Source organism: Crocodylus siamensis, chromosome 4 (genome assembly GCF_052110815.1).
Source record: "Crocodylus siamensis isolate JL-2025a chromosome 4, ASM5211081v1, whole genome shotgun sequence".
NCBI lineage: Eukaryota > Metazoa > Chordata > Crocodylia > Crocodylidae > Crocodylus > Crocodylus siamensis.
The window spans coordinates 123,442,382-123,469,438 of record NC_143398.1 but is presented as its reverse complement, the minus strand read 5'-3'; the positions used below and the strand labels follow the sequence as shown (position 1 = coordinate 123,469,438).

The 27,057-nt window shown below is 45.6% G+C and overlaps 1 protein-coding gene across 1 annotated transcript in view; it reads right to left on the bottom strand.

Moving 5' to 3' along the window:
* Positions 1-9,132: 9,132 nt before the first annotated feature.
* Positions 9,133-27,057, bottom strand: part of ST8SIA1 (ST8 alpha-N-acetyl-neuraminide alpha-2,8-sialyltransferase 1) — a 325,545-nt gene continuing 307,620 nt past the window's right edge. Inside the window, exon 6 of the mRNA XM_090043631.1 lies at positions 9,133-9,222. Coding sequence (XP_089899757.1) covers positions 9,174-9,222 — 49 coding nt within the window. The 3' untranslated portion in view covers positions 9,133-9,173. The remainder of the gene's footprint in view (positions 9,223-27,057) is intronic.

The following is a 27,057-nucleotide window of genomic DNA, read 5'->3' as shown; positions in this document are numbered from 1 at the left end:
TGTGAAGGGAGGCACCGCACAAACACATAATAAAAATAATTTTCCACACGTTCTTGATTGGTCAGAAATATCCATGCTTTGAAATGAATTTTCTGTTTGGTTTCTGGACCAGCTCCTGGTATGTAAGCAAACTCCTTTCAGCTGTTCTTGACTAATAGGATAGTGGAAACAACTGAAGTAAAACAAAATAATCCCATGCTTCCTATATATAGACTCAGCAGCAACACCTGAGACTTCCATGGAAGTAGTTAGCATTTAAAGCTAGTTGCTTGCGGGGAGAGGATGGAAAAGGATGTAAAAACAAAATTTTAAACAGCTGAAAAATCACCTCAGCTTATTCAATAGGTATCTGCTAAGAGGGCATCACTGCACATTAGCTCTGACGGTCTTGAGTCAGCAGATGGGCAGCTGTAGAGGAAGTTTGTCTTTTAAGGGCTAAATGCTATTTTACTTTTTGTGCAGAAAAGTGTTATAAGCAGCAGGCCATGAGGTAGTCTTTACCTAAACCTTTCTCCAGCCTTCCCCTTGAAGCTGGTTCCCTGGGCAGCTAAGAGATGGACCTACATGGGACCAAGAGGAAGTAAGCTAACCCAAGGATATGTGGCTCGGCAAAATGGATGCTGTTCTGGGTAAGCCCTTGTTCCCAACTGAGCATAAACTTTTCCGGTGCCATTTACAAGCAACCCCTGCTTAGAGCTCTTAATTGGCTCCTGGAAAACCAAGCATTAAGTGAAACAAAAGCAAAACCAAAAGTATATGATGACCCAAGATGGTGATCACAATTGTTTTTAATGACCCAAGATGACAACTGTGAGCATTATAATGAAACTCAATGAGCTGTAAATGAAATCAGGCAACAATTAAAAATGAGTGTTATAGCGCTAAGCAGGGGTTGCCTGTATCCATTTTATACAAAGAATATTAAATGCAGCATATCATAGGTCATCTTCAAGAAATAGGGGAAGAGGAAACTATTTAGGCAAGCACAACCTAGAATTCCTACCCCCCGGGGAAGTACTTTAACTACTATGATACCAGGCTAATACCTGAGAGAGCCCTCTTTCTTCTCAGCCATTTTGCTTACAACAGGTATTCCCCAAGAATCATTCTGTTTCACTTCAAGGCAAAATAGAATCTCAAACCATGTGAAGGGGCCAAAAATGATAGTTACATAGCTCTGCATATGTCATTTCGGTAAATAAAGTGAAATAGGATTTAGCTCTAAAAGGGTGTGTTGACACATTCGTTATTGTGCAGTAGCTACATTTACTGTGCAATAGCACTGGAGCATGTTTTTTTGTGATGGTTACTGTGTGGTAGCTTATTAGCACAGTTTTTGACCAGCACGCTACTGTGAAAAGTTATTAGGCTTCTGCACACTAAGCATCTCATGTAGATGTGGCCAATGTCTCACAAAAACATGGCCATACAGACAAACCACCTAAGAATATTACCGTAGCTTTAGGTAATGAAGAACACTGACAGCACCAAAATACAATAATGTTTCTTACTCATGGATTTCAAAATCCCTCTTGCTTTACTTTCATCTGTTCAAATTCTAATCTACACTGTGCTGGCTTCTTATCTGTTTTTTGGACGCATTTCAAGGTATTTGTTTTGGCCCATAAAATCCTTATGGCATCACTCCCAAAAATATTATAAAAGCTGTAGCGTTTCTCCAGTATTCAGAATGAGTGAGCACGGTGGCAATTCTGAAGGACAATGAGTACAGATAAATGAAATAAGCCCCTTAAGCTATGTTTAAAACTATTTCTGCTTTGTCTCAGCCAGGAAAGGAAAGCTTGGGAAATGCCCATATATGCCAATGGAAAACATTTAATTGATTGCAGTAAGTTTTCAGTGAGCCTCTAAATGTACTGTGTAGCTATCTGTAACAGAGTCTGGTCTTGAGAGGAACAAAACAAGTTCAGGAAACAGTGCAAGGTATTGGCACTGCAAATGGAAGAAACGTTGATAACAATATGCATGCCATGAAGATCTAGCTATTCTAAAGCAATCACTTCATAGGCAGCACCGAGACATGGGTATTTTCCAACTGGGATATATTGGCTCAGTTGTAGAACTAATGAATGGGTTTTTATCTTACGTAGAATTAATTAATGGGGTTTTTATCAAAGCAGGGATACATACTGAAAATTTCCAGTTTTATTTAGCTTTTGCCAAATTTAACAATACATGAAAGCTCTAATTTCGGTACTATTTTAGTGGATGCCAAAAATCTTTAGTAAAATCATTTTACACAACTCGCAAAATATTTTACACACACACTATAATTTGAATGAGCATGTAATAATCATAATAATAAAGGTTATCAAATATAAAATGCTAAATTCATTAAAACCTCATTTATTATTAAATTATTTATGAATAAATGCTTTTATTATCATTGTTATCTCTGCCAGCCTCTTCTCTGGGGCTTCACATCTGTAGATTTCCATGTGCTTTGTAATAAATTAGTGTCACTATGCCCAGTTCACAGATGAGGAAATGAAGCAGAAGGAGAGCCAGAAGCAGAGGCAAATCTCCTGAGTCCCAGTTCAGTGCTCTGCCCAGTTGGCCACATTAGCATTCTGTAGAATTGGAGGCCATGATATTATGGTGTCTCTGTTAACCAATGTTATGTTGGATTTCAACAGAATCTTCATCACAGACTTCCGTAGCTCCTTGCAAGCAATAATTTAAGAGGACACTTTCAAAGGCACAAATGTAAATTAAGCACTCAGCTTTCATTAACTTTCAGTGGAAAAAGACAGCCAAACTGTTCTTTGAACCTTTTTGAACCTCCTCCTTCAGATCATAGCGACACAGTAAAGTAGGCTTTACTATTGCCAGTTTCCAGCTGGGAAGAATCACACAATGCCTCACTGACCTTAGCAGAGAGAGCCTCCTGAAAAACTTCTGACCTGCAGGCCCCTCCCTCTACTAATTAGACAAGCACTTCTTTAATTTTGAGTGCATTTCTTTCAGCTCATTAGGCAAGAGTCAGTTATTACTACCAATGGAAAATAACGGATTTTTATGCTAGCTACTCTGTGCTAATGGCATTGCAAATATATATCTGCATACAGTGTTTTCCCCAAAGAGCAACATATTATGGGATGTAAATCATATGCAGAGAAAACATATGCAGAGAAAATATACTGGGAGTCCAGGGCCAAGCCAAACTATCAAGAGAAAACAGTGCAGCAGAAAATGTTGCCAATGTAGCATAATGTTGCTTTGTGTTATGGCATTGTCTGACAATGTTCTGATTACCAGACGCAGCACTGTGTTAGAAGGGTTATATTATAAAAGGAAGTAGGGGGGGAGACAGCAAGTTAGGAAACCTTATGTATAACCAGAATATGTGTATTTATAGACTCATTCAGGTCCAAAATTGTAGCCTATGGATATCAGCATTACTCAATTAAAGTTCATGTAACAATGCTAATCTATGCTGATTTATATCTGGATCAACATCCAGTGCTGCAAAATGACAAGGATAAAATCCTATACTGGCTCTATGCAGGCAAAGGAAAGCTCAAGGCTGGCACCAGTGCCATGGGTGGCAGCCAGGTAAGCACAAAGGCTGAATGCCAGAGAAGCAGCCAGGGCTGGCAAGTTCTTCTAGCAGTGCCAGGCCCTGACTCACTTCCCTGGAGTTCCTCTAACTCACAAAAGAGCAGAGTAGGAGACAGGGTACCAGCTCCTGGCCGACATCCCAGCAGTCAGACTTCTGTCTGCTTGGGTTAGGATTAGGATTTTGACTGGTAGGGCTATCCATTCTAAGGGTTATGTTGAGGATGCCTGAAGTCGCCATATCTGGGTTAGCATTACAGGTAGGAGGACTACAGGAAAAAGGTTAGATGTGGACGTGGTAAAGCAACATAGTCTAGATTTACCACAGTGGCTAGTTGGTTCATGAGGCTAGTTAAGCTTAGGGTTACAGTTGCTAATGTGACGTATGGAGCTGACAGGGCACCACCAGCTAAGAATAGAGCTGTGGCAGTAATAACTTTTAGTTATAATGTGCATTATTTCAAATAATAATGTATTTTGCAATGATAGATATCTTCATATTATTTTATATGTGTTATCTGAGTCAGAATGGGCATGTCTACATGTGACTCTATATCACCAGAGCAACATGCTATGGAGATATAGTGACCACATGTGTCTACATGTGACCAGCAGCTACTTTGCTGTAGTGGCACACTCCCTCATTCTAATGTGCTGTTACGGTGAAGTCACGGCTAAAAATAACCACATGCCTGGTGTACGGTGTGGTACAAGCTGCTACTGCACCATGCTTTACTACTTCCAAAAGGAAGTAAATATGTGTATCTATAGGAAAGTACTTCCAAAAGGAAGTACTAAAGTATGGTGCAGTAGCAATGTCATCATACAGGCACATGTAGATGCACCCAATAGGACATGAAATGTTGTAGTACCAAAGAAAAGGATCTCAACTCTATAGTGGGTAGGTAACAACTGGATGTATGCCAACATTTTGAAATTGTCACAAAAGACAACAGATGCAATCCTGATTTAGTAGCATAACAAAGAGTGGGCAAGAGAGGCACTTGCCCCAGGCACCAAGTTAGGAGTGGTGCTGGGATTGCCCCCTAACCTCGCAGATTCCACATCCCAGCAGCTAACCCACGTCAGGACCTCTGAAACAATCCTTGGTTGCTGCGGCTGCTGCTTTAGGAGCAGCAGCCAGGGCACACAGAGCATGCGGTGGCAGCAGAAAATCAGCAGGGCACTGTTTAGGAGTTTGTGGCATGGGCAAGTCTGCTGCCTCCCCTCTGCCCTCCCCCCACACTGTGCTAGAAACCCACACCACTCCTGCTCTCAGAACTGCATACCTCCACCCTCCATTCTCAGACCCTGTATCCTGCTCCCTTCTCCTTCTCCCACAGGTTTTGCCATGGGCGTCAGCTCCGCTTCTTATGCCTTTGAGTTGTATTACCAGGAGTACCACCTCTTATTAAGAAGGTCAGGTAGCTAGCTGCTCTCATTGGTACTGACAAGAGTTTTGCATTCAATTCTTGTCATTTATTGTAAAAGAGAACATATAAAGGGTTTAATGAATGAGACAAGCATTTTAAAAAGCCCAAGATATGTGCCATTTGAGGGGAAGGACTGAGCATTTTCAGTCAGCAGAAGGAATATTGAGGAGACGCATTAACATATCAAAATACATAAATGGGTGCTTTATAGAAGACTAGGATCAGTTATTTTCATTAGCAATGAGCACAGATCAAGAAGTAATGAGCTTAAGCTGCAGCAGGGAAAATTTAAGTTGAGCTTTAGGAAAAACTTCATAACCATTACAACAAACTGCTAAGGGATGTTGTGGAATGACTAGCCATTTTAGCTATTTAAAGCTAAAATAAACATCCATCTATTAAGGAGATTTACAGACAGGTTGGCAAGGTTTTGCTACAGTGAGGGCACCTCTACACATCACCCTATATTGCCGTAGCAATGTGCTACATTGTCATACAACACACTATGGTGACATAGCGATCATGTGAGTCTACACATGATTGGCACCTATTTCACGGTAGTGGCGTGTCCCCCCATTTTAGCACACCACTACAATGAAGAAGCAAGAAAAATTAACTATGTACTGTGCACATGGTGCAGTACAGGTGGTTACTGTGCTGTATTTAGTACTTCCAAAGGACAAATGGTCACTATGTCTTCCAAAGTACAAAAGCACAGCACTGTAACAATGTTGCTGTACAGTGAAGTGTACATGTGCCCTGAAAGTCCCTTTGACAAAAACAGATTTGTGCTTCATTTGCAAGTGAATTTACACACTTGAAACTTATAAAATTTTTGGGTTGTACTTGAAGTTTTCTTTATTGAGTCTACAATAAAAACCTATTGTTTATCAATATTGATCTTACATTGCATCTACTGGAAGAGGCTGAACATGAATCGGATTTTACAATACTACCCTCTGAATTCATCCACTAAGGATGCTTCTCCTAGTCCAGCTCCTCTTCTTGTCATTGTCCAGCTTCAAGTTCCCAACAGCTTTTCCTATTCATGTTATATCATATAGAATGTGTTCATTATATGTGAAAACCCATGTATGTGAGACATCAGAATCAGCTGGACCTTTCATACAAAACACTGAGGTTCTGAAATCTCCATTATTGTCCCTAAATACTGCCCTTCATTTTTAATGTTTCTGCAACTGGTTTCAGCTAAACTAGAGATATGCTAAAGTAGTGCATAGAAAGCTATGCCAAAATCTGAGAGAACTAGTTGTTTTCAGATATCCTGAAAAGCAGAAGACTGGATGGTGCTGGAAATAAAAAAAAAAAAACTTTAAAAAAATCTTAAATCTTTGGGACTTCCACTGGTCATAACTCGAGGAAATTAACATCTTCTGGAAAGGAACTGTCTGAGCTGTGCTAATGTAACTGAATGTGGCCCATTTCTCAGAAGTCTCCCCTGTGATCCTTTAGGTTTTTATTCTATTCTTCTACTCTCCTTTGCAGGAGCTGTTTTATTCTCGCAAAGGTAGGAATATGAAAATTAGAAATAGACAAATTGATTTGCCTAATTGTGAGTCCTTTAACAAAACAGGTCCACACAAGTTAATAGAAATTTTAACATGATTCTGTTTGCACTCAACTTACGATTGACAGTGGAAATAGAACTTTAGAAAAAGAAACTTCAGCTATCTAATACCATAACACCATCGTTGATATATTTATCCTAACAATACCTCTCCTGAAGCACAGTATATTCTATGAGACCTATTTTGGAAATGGGGAATTGAGGCCAACAGAGTGCTCAGGGGTGAAATTTTCTAAATCTCAAGCAAACAGCACATGACCCAAAAACAAATTCAAGACCTCTTAGCAAATTTTTATAGCATGCTCAAAATATTGTTGTTAAATTACATGGACATCACTTGCAAAGGCAGCCAGTAATTTACATTGTTAGAATATTATTTTTTGTAAATTATGTTCTCCACATATGTAGAACAATCTATCCAATACATTATGTTTATGTGTATTCAGCTAAAATGAACACATTACTGGAAAGGCAATTAGTAGTAATACATGAACACAGAGCAATCTGCTTTACTGTACACCATTGTCTTTGTTAGTTTACCCTTGATGATTTGAGTTTTTTGCCTTGTACTTGCTCATCTTCATTAAGGAAGTGCCTGATGGTGGGTCATTAAAATAGATTACTTTGATAAGGGCTACAAAGGGACATGAAACACAAGTGCAGCTATAGCTAAATCAGCAGCACCCATTACTTTAATTGCTCTTTGGTTATTAGGCACACAGTTGAAAAAGTTCCCCAAGGTGATGTCAGAATCACTGGGGGCTCACTGTGATTTTTAAGAAAATAAATGTTCCCATTTCTTTCTGAGAGGTGAGGCTTTTTGTGGGTGATACCTTTTATTGGACTGACTGCATAGTTGGGACAAATACAGACAAATTTCAGGAACCAAGTAGGGCTGTGCAAAATGACAGCATTCCATTTTGACCAGTGTTTCAATGGGAACAGCATGAAACTGGAAATAATAATAATTGAAAAAAAACTTTAAAAAATCTTAAATCTTTGGGACTTCCACTGGTCATAACTTGAGGAAATTAACATCTTCTGGAAAGGAACTGTCTGAGCTGTGTTAAAGTAACTGAATGTGGCCCATTTCTCAGGAGTCTCCCCTGTGATACTTTACTTTATTCTATTATTCCACTCTCGACCTTGCAGGAGCTGTTTTATTCTCGCAAAGATAGGAATATGAAAATTAGAGAGAGACAAATTGATTTACCTAATTGTAAGTCTTTTAACAAAACAGGTCCACGCAAGTTAATAGAAATTTTAATATGATTTTGTTTGCACTCAACTTATGATTGACAGCGAAGACAGAACTTTAGAAAAAGAAACTTCAGCTATCTAATACCATAACACCATCGTTGATGTATTTATCCTAACAATACCTCTCCTGAAGCACAGTATGTTCTGTGAGACCTATTTTGGAAATGGGAAATTGAGACCAACAGAGTGCTCAGGGGTGAAATTTTCTAAATCTCAAGCAAACAGCAAATGACCCACAAACAAATGCACAAGCACCCATGTCACGAGTTTTGCCTGTCAGCAGCTAGGGGTGCAGGGCCCCAGAACCCCCCTGCACCTATCTCCTGGAAAACTTGCAGGTTTCATGGCCTCAGCAGGGTCTAGCAGGCCTGCAGCTTTCACCCTGCTGCACCTTAACACAGGAGGGCGGGGGGGCGGGTGCCCCCTAGATCTGCGTGGCACGGGGTGGGTGGCAGCTGCAGGATCAAGCTGGAGCTGGCGCTGCCCGGGGCTTTTCTCACTGGGGGCTAGGCTCAGAGCAGGTTCTGGCCATGCTGGGGGGAAGCTGCAGCCACCCCAAATTTCACTGCAGTTCCACACCCAGCCCTGTACCACCAGCCATTTCCCAGTGCAGCTGCTGCTGAATACCCCTCCTCCACCCAAGCACAAGGAAATGCAGGGACTACCCTGGTGACAGCACGAAGCTGGGAGCAGAGCTGCAGCAAAATTTGGGGTGGCTGTAGCCTCCTCCCAGTGCCACTGGAGCCCATTCCAAGCCCAGCCCCCAGCAATAAAAGCCCTGTGCAGTGCTGGCTTCGGCTCCACACTGCAGCTGTAGCCACACAGATCTGGGGGCCCCTGTCCCCACGCTCCTGGAGTGCAAACAGTGGTGGGAGCTGCCCCCACTCCACAAGCCACACCTCCGTCCCACAGCCCACCTCTCCACCCCAGCTGGGCAGCACCTGCCTCTGCCCCCTCCCTCACTGCTGGGGGCATTGATTTCCCCCCCCACACACCCTTTTCCTCCCCCATCCCCTTCCACCATACTGGACTTACCACCTGATGGCAGCTGTATCAGATATCGGATTGGTATCAGCCGATATGCCTCCTTAAATATTGTCTATCCTATCAATTATCCCTCCCAACTATACAGTGGGCCAAATAAAAGGTATCAACCGAAAAGAAAAAAGCCTTGACTCTTGCATATCTCCTGAACCATGACAGATACATCATTCCATCATGTCCCCAGCTTTGTCAATACTTAGCAGTCACAAACTCTCTATACCTACCATCCATATCTTCAGCTACTGCTGTCTATTCCAGTTCCAGCTTCATCATCTAGATTTTTGTTCAGCAGACTTTGTATGCATCTTCCCAGTTATCCTTGGATTAGTAATACACAAAGAAGTGAAATACAAGTTAGTCACCAAGGACTGAATCATCATTGATGCCAAAATGAACATGGGCCAGCAGTGTGGGGATACAGTCAGGAAGGCCAACCATATCCTGTCATGCATCCACAGATGCATCTCGAGCAGGTCCAAGGAGGTGATACTCCCTCTCTATGTAACACTGGTAAGGCCACAGCTGGAGTACTGCATCCAGTTCTGGGCACTGCACTTCAGGAGGGATGTGCACAGCATGGAGGGCCACTCACATGATCAGGGGGCAGCAGGGCAGGCCCTATGAGGAGAGGCTACGGGACCTTAACCTGTTCAGCCTCCACAAGAGAAGGCTGAGGGGGGATCTAGTGGCCTGTTACAAACTAGTCAGAGGGGACCAGCAGGCATTGGGGGAGTCCCTGTTCCCCCGAGCACTACCAGGAGTGACTAGAAATAATGGTCACAAGCTGGCAGGGAGTAGATTAAGACTGGACATCAAGAGGCACTACTTCACTGTCAGGGCGGCTAGGATCTGGAACCAGCTTCCAAGCAAAATGGTGCTGGCCCCTACCCTGGGGGTTTTTAAGAAGAGGCTAGATGAACACCTTGCTGGGGTCGTTTGACCCCAGTACTCTTTCCTGCCATGGCAGGGGGTTGGACTTGATGATCTGCTCAGGTCCCTTCTGACCCTACCAACTAGGAAACTATGAAACGATGACTGTATTGCCTGTGATGACTCGGGTAGAATTAGATTCTGGGAAATCCAAGAGAAAAGATAACAGCTAGTTTAGGGGAGAATTTTTTTTTAAACAATGCCATTTCTGGGATTTCTTTTGCAGAAACTATGCAAGCAGTGCGACTAAAAATACCCAAACCAAGCAGGGATTGAGCTCCCATATACTCTGGAATAGACATCCCTTCTTTTACAAAAGCTATGAAATCTCTATTGTAAGCTGCATGGCAGGGTCATTCCCATTGAAGCACTATTGCTTCTTTGAAAATCAGGGCCTGCTTCAGCAAAGTACTTGGACATATGCTTAATCTTTAGCATGGTAAGAGTCACAGGGGCTTTTGTAATAGCAGAACACAATATGATGCTCTTAAGACTAATTTGTGTAACACAACAGTAATAAAATTATGATAAAATGATTGTTGTAATGAAAAAGTCAGTTATTACATTTACCAGTAGCAGACCTGGGGGTTGGGGGTGGGCAGGGTGCAGTGGTCTTCCTTCACCCAGAGTTTAAAACCAATTGGCTTGGAGGAACAGCAGCATTTCTATTCAGGCATCCCTAAGGGAGTCAGCTACTTCATGGTTTATTATCTATCATCTTCCTGACTCCTGCTAATCTTTCTTCACTCCGTAAGTGTTAACAACCCTCTCTTCTTTTTAATGGCCTTGATGTTCCACTATTCAAATTATCCATTTTGCTGTTTGTTAGCTATTCCTGGTAATGTTCATCTTCTATTTCACAGCCCTGCAGACTGTTTTTAGCTCTAGCTAAAAACCTTACCTCGGGTGTGGAAATGACTGACATTGAGGTATTGGAGGCACTGTCAGGATGCTCCAGAAGGCGAGATTTTGTTTTATGAATCAGAATAAGAGATTTCCATTTAACTATAATGACTACAGGGCTAATGACACAATATTTTTTTATTATTTTTTGCCTAATGTGCTGTGTTTTAATATATATATATACACACACACACACACACACTCTAGTAAATTAGTGCACATTCCACTACTTTTATTACCTTTTGCTTTGATCTTAAACTGAATAATATAGAACTAGGCCCCCTCACAAATTAGTCAAGCTGCTAGTTTCTCTTTAACTGGGTAAAATATGTGTTATGTTATATGTGATGATGCATCACTCCCACTGCATGCCTTGTTTCAAACCCCTAGATCGGCCCATTCCAAACTCTTTGTAATGACGAATTAAACCATGAACAGCTATTATACTTTTAAACACTCAATATGTCCATGGAGAGCCACAACGAGCAAGTGCACAGGCACTTGAGCTATTTGCACCACTTCAAAGACAGAGAAATTGCTACAAAATATTAGCACTATAAGAGAGTAATTTGCCAGCAATGCTATATGTTGGAGTGCTATACATAACCCCTGTGCAGTAACAAATAATGCTACAGGGCTCTCTAGGTCTCCCTTCTTATCCCACAGTCTTCCGCTGTACTCCCCTTCAAGGGAGAGGGAGGAAAGGAGAGTAGTTGGCTCTCTGATCACCCACACAGCGCCAAGTTGCCAGTTAGCCCTGTTGGGACCCTGCTGCCAAGGCTGCTTGAACAGTCCTGGAACAGGATGACCGTATGGGACAATGTGAAATCCCAGACACTTCTCTCCCCTCCCCTCTGCAGTCCGCAGGGAGTCAATGGCCATTAATGACACATTGTTCTTTACTTCATAAGTGTTAACTATCACCTGTGAAGTAACAATTAGTGTTAATGGGCAACTTGACTTAATTAGTGTTAATGGGCTGTATCCTAGGGCTTCCTATTTTAGGGCTATTTGCTAGGACCTGTATGCCCCATGCCCAACACACCCATTTTCATTTTTGCTGGCCAACCAGAACCAAGCTCTGAAATCCAGGACTGTCCTGGTCAATCTGGGACATATTGCCACCATATCCTGGGCAGAGCTGGGCCTCTTCAAACAAAGGCAGCACTTTCCCTCTGCTTCTTGAACAGTCTCAGCACTGCCCAGGAGCTTTCTAGTGGGTGAGGGAAGGGCAATTCCCAGCATCACTTGAACAGTCCTGAGGAGAGCTCTTCAAGCAGCATCTTCAGAAATGCCCTCATCCTAACCCTACCTCCCTCCCCTCCTGGGCAAAGCAGGCAAGGCTGGATAGAAGGAGATAAGGGTTAGAGTGAGGGAATTCCTGTGACCACTGCAAAAGTCATGGCAAGAGCTGGCACTCTAACAGTGGCACTACCAGAAGTGGTGAGGGTGATTAGAACAGTTCTCCTCATCCCTGCCATCCCTGCAGGGTGCAGAGCTGTCTTTGGCAGATGTTCCTTTTCAGCATATGCCCTAGACAGACCTGAGGAAGGATACAGTGGTATCCAAAAACTTGTCTATATGCCCCCTAACTATACAGTTGGTCCAGTAAAAGATATGACCTATACAATTCCTTGCCTCTGACAGTTTTCCTGGAACATCACAAGTAAAACATCGCCACTACAGTACAAGTTCTGTATCATTTATTTTAAACTCACTTGAAGATACATTTCTCTGGATCAAATCCCAGATATGCAAGTATTCCCTGTCTGAAAACCCAAATCAGTATCTAGTAAGCTATATTTTACCAATATATCTGTATAATACAGATAAAAGCTTTATTATACAAATATCTTGTATCTCAAGTCAATCTAACTACACCATCTTTTCAGAATGAACACACCTTTCATTCAATCTAGTTTGGTTAAAACACAAAATAAACCAAGTATACATATAAACTATTCAGATTTCCCTCTTTTCACATACCAGGCTAATTACTTAGATATGGTTGAATGCAGTGTTTCATGCTAAAACTTTTTTTTTAAAATAAAAATTATCTTTTATCAAAAATAAAATATTCATGACCTTCATTTAATTCAAAACTGGAAAATTTTAGCAAAATATTTTGAGAAAAAAATCCCATACCTTTCCTTCTCTCTCTTTCTCTGCAGATAATATGTAACATTTTCCTACTAGATGCATGAGTGAGCATTAGTGAGCCATAGACTGTTAGAAGTGCTGTTAGATTAATGAAATAGATGCAAGAATTCTTCATAGCTCATAATTCACTTAGATTTTTATAGCCTAATTTTCAATTAAAGCACTGATGAAAATCCAGATCTAAATAAAGAACAGGGCTTCTGAAAAACAGGTTACTAATAACTAGGATTGTTTAGAAATCAGAATACGAGTGCCCTGAACTTTAAGCTTTTGGCACAAGTGCTTTCTAATTGTGCTTAATATTGGACCAGTCATGAAACTTGTTTGGAATTAAACACTTGCCATCTGACTGACATAATGGCTGTGTGTATGTGTGTGGGGGGGGGTCTTTTAATGTAGCAGAGAAAAATGTAATCTATTTGATGTTAGTGCTTATTTCCATAATATCCTTATCTCTCCTTCTTCCTTTCGAATTAACTTTAAGACTTTTTCCATTGTCTAGGAATGTAAGGCAGCTATTGGTTATTGCTATTGTTCAAAAATCCCTCTACCTGTTCAAATCATTCTAGAACTACCGTTGTAACCCTGTCCTTGAGTAATTCATTTTTAAATTCTTTCCTTTGGTTTTCAAATGCTAGAGAGTCAGCTACCCTGAAGATGCCTATAGGCAAGGAATGATGGCTTATTTAGTTTGATTTTTCTATCTTTCAGATTAACAGTCCACAGGGGAGAGAAGTAATAGGATTAGCATAAAGCGTTCTGCAATTGGACTCTTAAGAATTATAGATCACCTAAGAATAAAACTACTAGATTATCCATTATATGCACTGGAAAGTCCTATTTCCCACAGGAGGGCCATATTTTATTACTTGTTTCAGGGTATTCAGACCATAAACCTGAAGGGGTTCCCCTTAGACTTGAAGGGGAATGCCTTTGCTAATAACTCCTGCTACTTTTCAGTATATAATCACATCTCAGCAGACATACCTTCAGCATCAATTCATTTAAATGGGACCAGAATTTGCTACTAAGGGACCAGTTCTGTGATGTGTTGAACACTGTGCAGGCAAGAGGGGTATGTTGGATACCTTCCATGTCCACTGAAGTCCAGTGTTCAGGAAAACCAGATGGTCAGAATTTTTTCATCAAAACATTGTTTTAAAGGAATGTAGCTTTTGTCAAAATCAAAATTTTTTAAAAATTGTATTTGCTTTACCAAAAATTTCCATAGGGTAGGGGAAAAAACTGATATAAGAAACTTTCAATTTTACAAAATGTTAGTTTCAGAATGGCTAGGAACAGACGCTGCATCTGTCCTAGGGTAAATTGTGCCTGAGTCTGCTCTGGAACAAAAATATCCTGAGACTGGCATGTACACACATCACCCTGATAATCGGGTTTTGTGAGTAGTGAATGCAGTGCTGCTTTTCTATTATGATGTAAAGATGCAATCATAGGATAATTGTATGGACATGTTTTGCAATACCCTAGGATAAACAGTTACTACCTCTTACCCAGGAAACATTTTTAGGATTTATGCCATGACAATAGGCATGAACATCTGAACATTTAGACTCTGTCCGAGGATAAAATGGCTTATCATGAGATAAATTGTTTGCAGTCAGTGTTTCACAATATCTTTTGGAATTTTTTTCCAGATTCATATATATTATGGTAGTATTTTATGACAGTAACAGTGAATCATATACATTTTCACAAGGAAACTGTAACAGTTTAAATACAGTGTTTTTTTAAATTTTAGTATCACCAGTATCTCCCTAGTATTGATCAAAAGATATTATCTTCTTTTCTAAAGATAAGTTGTTCCCTGCTTTTCTGGAAATGAAATTTGTTCTTTTTTAGGAGCACTTTGATCAACGAGTCAAACACTTTTATTACAAAGAGGTCATAGTTTGATCCTTCACTGACACAATAGACTTTAAGTCCTCTTAAACCCATGGTTAATTCTGATTTCAGTGAGTAGACAGGCCAGGCATGTAGGGTCTTCACAAATATATGCTTTATACCCTGACACGTGAGAAGATATACAAGAAGACAATATTTTATAGATCAAGAGTATTCTCAGCAGTTTGCCTAAATATTCATAAGACTACCATCATTATCCCTAGTGATCTTTTATCAATGCTTTACAATTCTTTCTAGTGTTAGGGAATTAAAAAGAAAATCCTTAGAGTGCTGTAGCTTTGAATCACTATTGTTCAATTTTTTTTTCCTTTATATAAAATATCATTGAAGATTTCTTTCTTAGTTAAAGCTAAATAATTAAAAACCATTCCAAAGCATTTGTTTCACTGGAACATCATAATGTAACTTAATACCATGGGAGGACATAATTCAATTGCTGCATGTACTTTTTTTAAACACCACTTGGTCAATGTTTTACTCACACTAAAACAGGCCTATATCCTCAATCCTTTATGTTTACATTCCCCCTTCTAAATCTAGGCTGTTGAAAGAAAAATGTATGTATCTAATGATTACATCTCTCTCTCTTGCCCTTTTTCATTGTCATTTTTATTTTTTTACCTTTATTATCAAGGAACACATATATGGCTGCAGAAGGAAAACAGGTTACCTCTGAGGCTGAAAGAAGTTGTTTTCATAAAGAGAATTATAATGATCCTCAGTGATGATGAGAAGGAGTAAGATGAAGTGAATATTCACAGCTGTCACCCTCCCAAACTGTACATCATTTCCCCATGGGGCACGCCCAGATGAGAGCTCATGTGCCTCTTGCACCATCTCAAAGCCCTTTGAGACACTGGAAGAGGCATATGTGGGAACAAAAAAATGTTCCCTGTGCTACAGATTTGTGGGAAAAAAGCAGGACAGCGCAGTGTCTAGGACCATGCCCTGAAGCAACCGGAGGCTCGGGTCCTCCAGAGATGCTCTGGTAGCCAGCCGGAGTGACTTCATGGTTGGCCCTTGCCCTGGTGCTGAAGCGTGCTGCCTGCCCATGCACCCGCACTGCCACTACCCCTTGTGAGAGTGCAAACCAGGTTGACAGAGTGCCGTGCAGCTCTGCATGCTGTCAGGCAGCTAGGGCCATTTGGGCTGAGTGGTGCCAGGCCCCAGCTGCCTGACAGTGTGCAGAGTCACATGGTGCCCTGCTAACCCAGCTTGTACCCACATGATGGGGCAGTGGCACTGTGGGTGCCAGGTGGCCAGGGCTGGTCCCTGCTGCCCTGTGCTAGGGAGGGGGGAAGGGGGGCTCTGCAAGAGGGCCCCAGTGATCCTGCTGACAGATGCTATTGACAGTGAGTGCAGGGCATTTTTTTTTTGAGTCCTGGATGGCTGAGGGGGCCATCAGGGGTGGGGAGAGCTCTGCCATATAGTCCCAGAGCCCCCAGAGCCACTGCTACTGCCTATGAATATGGGACCTTTTTTATTTATTATTTTTATTATTTTTATTTTTTTAACATGCTGGAAAGCTGGGGCCAGATGAGGCAGCCACTGGGGGGGCTGGGAGAGCTAGCAGGGGTGGGCATGAAGGTCCTACAAGGGGAAGTAGCCCCTGCGGGGGCCATGTGGGAATCAACTGAGGCCAGGAGGACATGCTTGGACATGCAAAGCAGGCCACCACACTGGGAACATCTTCCAGGCAATAGCTGCCCAGATGGCCAGGCAGGGGGACACATGGCAGTAATGCCATACAAAGGTCAACTCTGCAGCCACAGCCCACTGGCAGCTGGCTGTACTGGCTGTGCAGCCCCATCCAGGTCTGGCAGGTGCACAGCAGGTCACAGTCAAGCTGTAGACCTCACTGCCAGACTGCTGCAGTGGGTAGAGGCTGCAGGGAACTCCCAGCGCTGCGTCAGCAGTCCAGCTGGCACAAAGGCTAGTGTCCCCAGGTATCAATTGCCCTGCCCCAGAAGCTCCTGTCTATTTGTCCATCCGATTACTATGGGCAATGCCCATCTGGCTAACTAGTAACCCCTTTTTACGGGGGCTAATGGACAAATGGAACAACTAAATTCTTGGGACAACTAACTATCAAAGCAGGATAGGAGTGTCATGTGGGTCAAAGGGTCAAAACATGAAAATAAGTGTGCCTGAAGGGGACACTGAGCAGAACCTCCTGGACTGCACCCACCAGTCTTCAAAGGCATCCAAGGAGATGGTGAAAACCACCCACTGGTGCCCTGCCTGGAAACTTATCAGACAAGTGAGAGGAAAGCAGCCCCACAGTCTCCAGCAACCTTCCTGGCCAGAGCCTCTTTCCTGGTCAAGTATAGGGCCTACTTGGACAGCGCCAGAAGGAGGTTGACCAGGAGATTCCAGGACTTGGTGGGGCCGCAGATGGGGTGACCAGAAACAAAAGGATGGGGGTGAAATTCAACCAGAACCTCAAGAGGAGGTTTTGGAGGTGGAGGTGAAGAGGCTGCAGCCTGGTGCAGTCAAGGTCATGTGCACCAGGGTCTCCCTCTGCCCACAGAAGGGGCTGGAGACTGGGGTTTCCATGAAGCTCACCACATACACACCCATGGCAACAGCTCCATGGAAAAGCTACCAGCTGAGGTCCCCTGTGGCTCGTGGGATGAGGGTAGAGTACAGACTTAGCCAATGGGGTGCCCCAGCCATGCCTTCACTGAACAGGTCCCACCACTTGGTGTCTGGGCAGGATGTGAGGGCAGCATGATGGGCAGCGTGGTACACAAGCTTGTACAGGTGGTGACAATGGACAATGGAAAAGTGGATCAGTCTGGTGTCCTCCAGCCAGTTCAGTGGTGGAGCAGGGAGCACCATGAGGCCACGTGAGGCACTGGGCCCACAACAAACTCTGGTGGGCTGGAGGACACAAGGGGGTGGGGACCGCCACAGCACAGAGCCTGGTCAGAGGCAAGGGTGTTGGGAGGTAGGGCAGATTTCACCTCCTGGACCAGATGACAAGTTGCACATGTCATGGATAGAACCATGCACCAGGCCAGTGCAGTGGGGTCCACCCACTCCCCGCTATAGTAGTCCAGGAGGTCTCCAATATGGTGACACTAGTCAGGATCTGTCACAACTGGAGCACTTCTTCCATCATCATCTCCAGGAGGCCTAATAAGCAGGTTGGCACCCTGGGTGACTGTTGCAGGGGACCTAGGGGTAGAGACCAGCCTTCAGGTCCAGAGGAGGTCCTGGTAGAAATCTGGCAGCCCTTGCAGGTCCTGCAGGGAGAAGTCCCACAGGCTGAGAAGCTGCCAGTCTTATTGGAGCCCCCAGAAGTGGCAGAGGAAAGCGTGTCCCAAGTGGCCCCATGCTGCATGGCTACTGACACCATATAGCAGTCACTGCAGGGCCTGAAGGCAGAACACCAGGACCTGGCTATGCGGACAAATGAGGCCCTGGCCGACTCCCACAAGGAAAGCGTCAGGACCTCTGCAATGACCCAGTGCTGACCTGGCCAGAAGAATGTCAGTGCCCCTCTCTGGAGTCCTGCTAGGATCTCAGGAGGCACAGACAGGGTGTATAAGTGTTGCCACAGCATGGACAGGACCAGCTGGTTCAGCACCAGCACTCCCCCATGCAGGGAGAGACATCTCAGGAGCCCTGCCCATGCCCAGAGCCACTTCAACATCCTTGCCTCCAGCTGGTGCCAGTTCTCTGGCAGGGAAGGGTCTATGCGGGAAGAGGTAGACCCCCAAGTAAAACAGCAAGCCCACGCACCAACAGAACCCATGGAACACAGGTGGGAGTGAGCCCACCTACCTCCCATCACCCACCACCAGGCCAAAGCTCTTGACCCATATGACCCAGGCAGAGGAGGCCACCAAGTCCAATGACTGGCAGGCCTCCACCTGTGCCAGGTCGCCTGAGTCCTGGACCATGAGGAGGATGTCATCAGCATATACTAACAGGACTAGCCACACCGCCAGCTCCCGGAGCATCAACCCCGCTGCCTGCTTCTGCAGGAGAATGAGGAAGGGCTCCAGGGCCAAGGCATACAGCTGGTCTGACAGCAGGCAGCTTTGACACACCCCTCTCCTGAATGGGATAGGCTCCATCAAGGTCCATTTGAGCTTGCCCAAACACTCTGAAGAGGCATACAGCACCTGGAGAGCCTTCATGAAGTGGGGCCTGAAGCCAAAATTCCACAGCATGCCGCGAGGTACCCATGATCTCCCCTGTCAAATGTATTCTCCTGGTCCAGGGATAGGAGGGCAAAAGACAGGCCCTCCTGGCATGCTAGCTCCAGAAGATCCTGAAACAGGTAAAGGTTGTTGAAGATGGAATGTCCAGGCACCGTGTACATCTGGTTGGGAAGGATTATGTCCATCAGCATGGACTGCTGGGTCAGCATGGTCCTCTGGTACAACAAGGGGAACTCCCCACTTCCTTTGGTTAGGGTTCAGGTGGTGGGGCAGTTAAAGTGGGGGGACAGCTAGGAGCAGGGGGGGTCTCCCTCTCCTCCCCCAGCCACAGCCCCCCTCCCTGGGACTCTGCCATCCTTGGTTGTGGGGTGGGGTCCCCCAAGCTCACGGGAGGGGTCTTCTAGCTGTGGCTGGGGTATCAGAGGGGCCTGAGTGGGGAGGGGCACCCCTTTTGCCAGTGGGACCTGTGGATGCCCTCCCCACCTGACCCATGGAGCACTCATGATGCAAGCGCCCTGGGGCACAGCACCAGATGTACCGCAGGTCCCCCAGAATATAGAAAATCCTTGCTAGGGCCCCCTCAAAAGTAATTATGATGCTGCTTTCAGCCTCCAGCTGTGATTCCACCACCAGCTGGATCATGACCTGACAGAGGAATGAGCACATGTGGCAGAGGCCAGGGTCTTGGCACCCCAGCAAGAGGGCCACCACCAGGGAGATAACTCTCCCCAGGGTTTGGAGATGGGGGAGCAGAGCCTAATTGGGGGTATAAGGTGGGACAGAGCTGAGTAACACTCTGGTCCCCAACTCTTTGAGGGGGACATATTCACCCTCCACCATGATTCCCTTCTCCACTGCCTTTTGTGTGGCGGCCTCCAAGGCAAGAAAAAAGACCCCCTTGCCATGAAAGCAGGAGGCCACCACAATCCTAGGGGCCCCAACTACCTGAGCCAGGGCCTGCATCCAAGTCTCAAAATGCAGGGTCTTCCATCTGGGCAGCTGACACTTCACCCTATGCCTACAGGTGAGTGCTGGAAAGGGCCACACTGCTCAACCTGGAAGGGCCAGTGTTGGAGGGTCCAAGCCCCACAGCTGTGGGTCACTCTGCAGCTGCCTGTTCATAGCTGCAGTTCTCCTACTGGGGGCCTGCATTGGTGGGACCGGGACTAGGGTCAGGGACAGGTGGAGTTGGTACACCAGTTGGTGTGATGCACCTGGTCCCTTCAGGTGCTGGTGGTCTAGGCTTGGGGGTAGGGCCTTGCCCTTCCCACCCCCATCTGTGGAGCCCTTCCCACTGCCCTTGCCCCTGGCCCTGATGGTGGGAAAGGGGGATTAGGAACTCTTCCAGGAGAGGCCTGGCCAGGGGAGACTCCCTGGCCCTGCTGGAGTCTCACCTTCCCCTGCAGCAGAGAACTCAGGCTTCTCTACCCCTGGAGGAGGTCATTTGGACTCTGCCTCCAGGGCGGGGGCTGCAGTGGCATGCATCCCCTTGGGAGCTTGGCTGGGGTCTGTCCTCATAGTGGGGGCTGCAAGAAGTTCTGTGGAGGAGTCTTCCCCCCAGAAGGTTCCTGACCTGCCATTGCTTCACATCAGGGAGGAGATACCAAAAAAGAAACCCTAAAGAAGTACAGTGGGGTTGGTGAATCTAATTGGGGCAGGCTGGGGTTGTGGAAGAGATATGGGAGAAGGAAAGGGGGATGAAGCTCACTGAGCTACATCCCCACAGGAAAAAAGCTAGGAGGGTTATGCTTGGGGAATGTGAGGGAGGGTGAACACATACACACAAGGGCTGGGGAGACTTTAGCTGCCTTACTCAGCCACACAACAAACACCAGGGCAGGGGGACTTACTACACAAGACAAAACACAGGGAAGGCTGCTGAGGCAGGTGTAAAAATGGCTGGAGCAGTGGAGGGGCTTTGTTTGTTGGAAAACAGTTTAGGAGCCCCTCAGGCCTCCAGCTAGTCACTCGGCAGCAGGCAGGGAAACAAAGCAGGATTGGATGCAGTGAGGCAGCTGTGAGGGAGGGCAGGCGAAATCAGTCAATAAAGGAAGTAGTCTGGTGCAGGTGTGGTGTTGAGTGGTGCAACAGGGAATCTCCCTCTCCCTGAGAGGGGGCAGCAACAGAATAGACAGCAGCAACAGCAGCAGTGATGGTAGGAGCCATCGAGTTTAGCCACTCAGGGTGTTCTGGTGAGAGTGGAGGTTGGCCTGCCAAGGCAGCTGGGGCAGGCAAGGCACCTTTAGGCTCTGGCAGCAATGGTGGGGGAGAGGCCCACAGACAGTGCAGGCTCCCCCCCAGGCTGTCCTCTGACCACAGCTTGGTGGCAGGCTGGGCAGCAGCCTGGAAACAGGGGTGCAGAACCTGGGGTAGGGGGCCCACTGCATTGCACCTCCCCATGGGGGGGGGAGGCAACATATAGCAGAGGATCCCCTGTGGGGGGGGGGGGAGCAGCAGCCCAAGGCAAGAAGGGGTGCAGCTAACTTACTCCCAAAAGCTCTGAAATGAAGCCAGCAGCTAGCAGTAGCTAGAGGCAGGAAAGGGCTTGGCCATCTTCTCCCTAGAAGCTCCTGAGACCAAGCTTGCAGCAACCAGTAGCAGCCTGGGACAGGAAGGTGCTCCCAGCCCCCAGGAGCTCCTGAGGGCATGTAGCCCTGAGCAACTTGCCAGGGCAGCATTTTGTATTGATCAGCCAGGACAGGGCACCTTTTTACCCTGCTGGTACCAGCACAGGTGCTGACCCCAAGCTCTAGCTCCCTCTGGCTGTAGGTCTTAGAAGAGCCAGGCAGGGTGTTTTTGCCCCAAGTGGCACAACTTGCACCACAACAAAGTGCATGTCTGGGCACATGTGCTGAAAGGCAAAACCCCCTGGCTCAAATTTGTACTGCTTCTATTTGAGCTGCTTTAAGTGCACATGCCTACAAGGAACCAATTGATTATCAAGAGGCTGTGTGAGCTGGTGGCTAGAAGAGGGGAGTGATATTGCCAGCTGACCATTTCTTTGACCTTAAGCAAGTCATTTTGGCTCAGTCTTACACAGGTGATTTAAGAGTGATGTTGTAGCCATGATAGTTCAGAAATTATGCAAGAGGCAAGGATTGCTTAAGATGAAATATTTTATTGGACCAATTATGCAGTTGGGATAAAGTAAGACAGGATTTCATCAGGTGATTTAACTGTTGCAGTGCTAAGAGTTACAGCCTGCAACTGCTAGGTGCCACTCCACCTTTTAGAAGTCACAGCATCTAAGTGAGGGCCCAGGTTGCCTGAACAAGGCATAGGAGATGTTAGGTGCCCGAGATGAGAGCCACAGGGTGCATCTACACAAGACATTAATTGTGGGGTTGCCTAATTAGCTCCACAGTAAAGTCTCAGGATCTACATGTGTGGCCCTATTAGGCTGCAGTAAACTAATTAACTCCACTGTAGGTTTCATAGTAGGTAGGGTCAGGAGGGATCTGAACAGATCATCTAGCTTGACCCCCTCCACAGGCAGGAATGCTGGGTTCACAAGACCCCAGACAGGTGATCATCCAAACTCCTCTTGAATTTGCCCAAGGTAGGGGCAAGGTCCCTGGGAAGTTGGTTCCAGATGTTGGCCACCTTAACTGTAAAACATTGCCTTCTGATCTCTAACCTAAACCTATTTTCCATCAGCTTATTACCCAGGTGGTGCTGGGGAGAAAATGGCTCTACCTATTTGCTGTTGATCTCCCCAGTGAGTTTGTAGGCAGGTTAGTACTGGTAAATACAAGTACTATCCTACAGCAGTGTTATTTAGTGCATAGCAATATACATGTAGATCAGGGAAGGCAAGTATTTCGGGCAGAGCGCAGCTTACTGAGTTTTGGCAAGGCATCAAAGGCCTCATGACAGGCAGCCAGGGGCAGATAAATATTAACTTTCTAAAATTTTTAGGGGCCCTGCGGGCCAGATAGAATTTCATAAATTTCATAGACATTAGGGCTGGAAGGGACCTTGGGAGATCATCGAGTCCAGCCCCCTGCCCAAAGGGCAGGAAGTCAGCTGGGGTCATAGGATCCCAGCAAGATAAGCATCCAATTTACTCTTGAAGGTGTTCAATGTAGGTGCTTGAACCACCTCCGCTGGCAGACTGTTCCAGACCTTGGGGGCTCGGACAGTAAAGAAATTCTTCCTTATGTCCAGCCTGAAACGGTCTTGCAGGAGTTTGTGACCGTTTGACCTCGTCATCCCTTGGGGCGCTCTGGTGAACAAACACTGGTGGTCACCCCTGATAAACTTATAGGTGGCCATCAGATCACCCCTGAGCCTACGCTTTTCCAGGCTAAAGAGTCCCATGTCTCTCAGCCTATCATTGTAAGATCTGTTTTCCTGACCTCTGATCATGCGCATGGCTCTCCTCTGGACTCTCTCAAGCTTCTCCACATCCTTTTGGAATTGTGGAGCCCAAAACTGGACGCAGTACTCCAGCTGCGGCCTCACCAAGGCCGAGTACAAGGGGAGAATGACATCCCGGGATTTGCTTGAGAAGCATCTATGGATGCAAGCCAGCGTTTTGGTCGCTTTACTAGCCACAGCATCACATTGGAGGCTCATGTTCATCTTGTGGTCAATGATGACCCCCAAGTCTCTTTCTTCTGTAGTGCTAACCAACGTAGCACTGCCGAGCCTATAAGGATGCTGCAGGTTTTTCTTCCCAAGGTGGAGAACCTTGCATTTATCGGTGTTAAACACCATCAGGTTCTCGTCTGCCCATTTGCTGAGCTTGTCCAGGTCAGCCTGGATCACCCGCCTATCTTCTGGTGTGGATGCTTTGCCCCAAAGTTTTGTGTCATCGGCAAACTTGGCCAGTCCACTCCTGACTCCAATGTCCACATCATTAATGAAGATGTTGAACAAGATGGGTCCCAGGACAGAGCCTTGAGGGACCCCACTGGTCACACGGCACCACGATGAGTGACTGCCATCAATCACAACCCTCTGGGTCCAACCACGGAGCCAGTTTCCCAGCCAGTGGATCGTGGTGGAGCCAAGGCCACAACTGGCCAGTTTGGCCAGGAGGTGATCATGGGATACCAGATCAAAGGCTTTTTTGAAGTCAAGATATATGACATCAATCACTTCTCCCTTGTCCAGGTGACCTGGCAGGCTGCATCTGGCTCATAGACTGCATTTTGCCTACCCCGATGTAGCTGCTGACAGAACTGGCTAGATGAGGGTGCTTCAGTGTGGGAGCTGTCTGCAGGCTAGCTCCTCACTGGAGTGCCCTTGTACCTCAGCCAGCCCCTCTTCAGCATGTTGAGCTGGGTCAGAGCAGCTCTGGGCTGGCAGGCTGATCCCCCAGGCTCCCTGCTAGCTGGGGCTGCTCCAACCAAGCGCAATATGCTGCAGTTCTAGGCACACACATAAACATGGTGTGCAAGAGCAATAAACTCTGGTATATATTGTGCTGGAGTTTATTGCCTCACATTAATTTCACATGTAGATATGCCTACAGAAGCCAGCATGTTGAGCAAGGAACTAACTGGGTTCAGCAAGAAGAAATTCTGAGTGAAGGTGGGTTTGTTAAACCTTATCTTTTCTGGGTCTTGGATACTAGGGCTGTGCAAAATGGCTGTGTTTTGATTCTGTTTCGGATTCGGCTGTTTCAGAGGACAGTGATTTGTTTCAGTGTTTCAGAATGCTGTCTTTTTCCACTGCTCTGCTGAATCTCCTCCAAATCTATTTTGAACAGGTTGCAAGCTTTACATAGCTTTACTGTCCAGCCAGGCTGCAGGACCCCGGTGGGGAGCAGAACAGGGCTGTGGGTGGCTCGTCTGGGGGAGGGGAAGGGCCACTGCCCTCCATGCAGGCAAGGAGACCCCGGCACAGATGTTTGATCCCTGTCATGCCATGTCGTGGGGCAGGGAAGCAGCGCAGAGCGGTGAGCAAGCCTGCTGGTCCTTGCCATGTGACTTGCTTCCGCAAGGAGCAGAGATCTGCACTGGAGGTTTCCTTGCCACTGCTGCTGGCCCTGTGCTGCCCCAGCAACGTAGGGCTGTGCGGGGCAGGCAGCAGCCATGAGGAGACCCCACTGCTGATCTTAGCTCCCTGTGAAGCTGAGTCATGTGGCAGGGAACAGCACTAACCTGCTGAGTGTCATGGCTCTGCGGAGAGCATAGATCCGTGCCAGGCGTCTGCTCGGTGCCACTGCCTGCACCACACTGCCCAAGATCTCTGCTCCCTGCAGAGCCAGGTCGCGTGACAGGGACCAGCACTATCCTGCCACATGACCTGGCTCCACAGGGAGCAGAGACCCATGCTGGGGTCTCCTTACCACCGCTGCCCATCCCGTGCAGCTCCGTGTTGTTGGGGCAGTGTGGGGTAGGCAATGGTGGTGAGGAGACCCTCGGCACAGATCTCTGCTCCCTGTGGAGCCAAGGTCCATAGCCAGGCAGCAGCATACAGATGTTTCCCTGCAAATCCGGCTCCAAAACACCAACATTTTCTTGTTCTTGTTCTGTTTCAGACCCTTCCATTTCAATTTGGATTTGGCATTTCAGGCACTGAATCAGTGCAAAACACCTCTGAAATGAAATGGTTGCTGAAATTTTGCACAGCCCTATTAGGCATCTTACTGTAAGCTGCAGAGAAGTAGCCATATCCAAGTGGAATTCACAATGGTCACCCATCATTAGGCACTTAAGAAAAATCAAGGAGGGACATATACTTTCTTTCAAATGGCAGGAGAATATAAAAACACCACTAACACCATTTTGTCCAGTTTTGAGCCCCGCACTTCCAGAAAGATGTGGACAGATTAGAAAGAGCCCACTGCAGAACAATAAAAAATTATTAGGATCCTGAGCAGCAAGATTTATGAGGAAAGGCTGAGACATCTAAGGTTATTTAGTCTGGAGTAAAGAAGACAGAGGGGAGATTTGATAATAGCCTTCAAATACCTGAAGGGCAATTATAGAGAGGATGGAGAGAAGCTTCAAGAAGGATGTGGACAGTTTGGAAAACGTTTAGCTCAGAGCAACAAAAATGATCAGATGCCTGGGAAACAATATGTATAAGAAAAGGCTTAAAGAGCTGTGGTCATAAGGGACAGGACTGGAAAGGATGGCCTCAAGCTTTGGCAAGAGAAATTTAGGTCAGAGATCAGGAAGGACTTTCTATGATTGTGGTCAAGCATTAGAACAGCCTACCTAGAGAATTGTAGAATCTCCATCCTTGGAAGTTTTCAAGAGCAGGCTTGACAGACACTTGACTGGGATGGTTTTAGTCAGTGATAATCCGGCCCTTAACAGAAGCTAGACCAAATGACCCCCTTCCAGCCCTAGTTTTCTATGATTCTTTGATCCTAACTCATTGTGCTTATTCTCTAGCCTAGTAAAGAGCTGAAGCAATAGCTTTCACTGCATCTGTATCTTATCATGTGTATGTGCAGCAGCTAATAGGACTATCTCCACCAAGACTTTATTGTAATGTGAAATTAATAATAATAATAATAATAGTAATAATGGAGACCACAAGCAAAAGGGGGAAAACCAAAGATCTGAATACTAGAGTATTATGATATATATGTCATTTGGTAATGATGTAAAGCTATTGCTATGGCGAGACTTGTCAGAAAGGCTTTAAAACTAGACACAGAAGAAGGGATCAGAAGAAGGAGGTCTTTTCTTTGTAAAAAAGAACCTGGCACTATATTCTACTGCATATGAAAGACTAACTCCAGCTGGTGACAGAAAACATAGGCTACCTCAATTAAAAAAAAAAAAGATTACCTCTATCTTCAGTTTTTGCAAAGAGTGTGGGAAAAAAAGCCAAGGTGAACTAGCAGTGATGGTAAACTCATGGGAAATGTGATTTCCAGTGGAAAAATGTATCAGAATGAATCTCATAGGTGGAATGATAGCATGATGTGTACAAGTTATCTTTGACAGAAAAGAAACTAGGTAAACACAACAGCCATGGATTCAACTCTCAACTTGCCTCTTTCCATTGCAGGTAAAGGATACTGGATTCATAGTTCCATCTTGATCTATCTCAAGTTACTAATTTCTTGCTGTGTATGGGTATATTCAGATTTTTT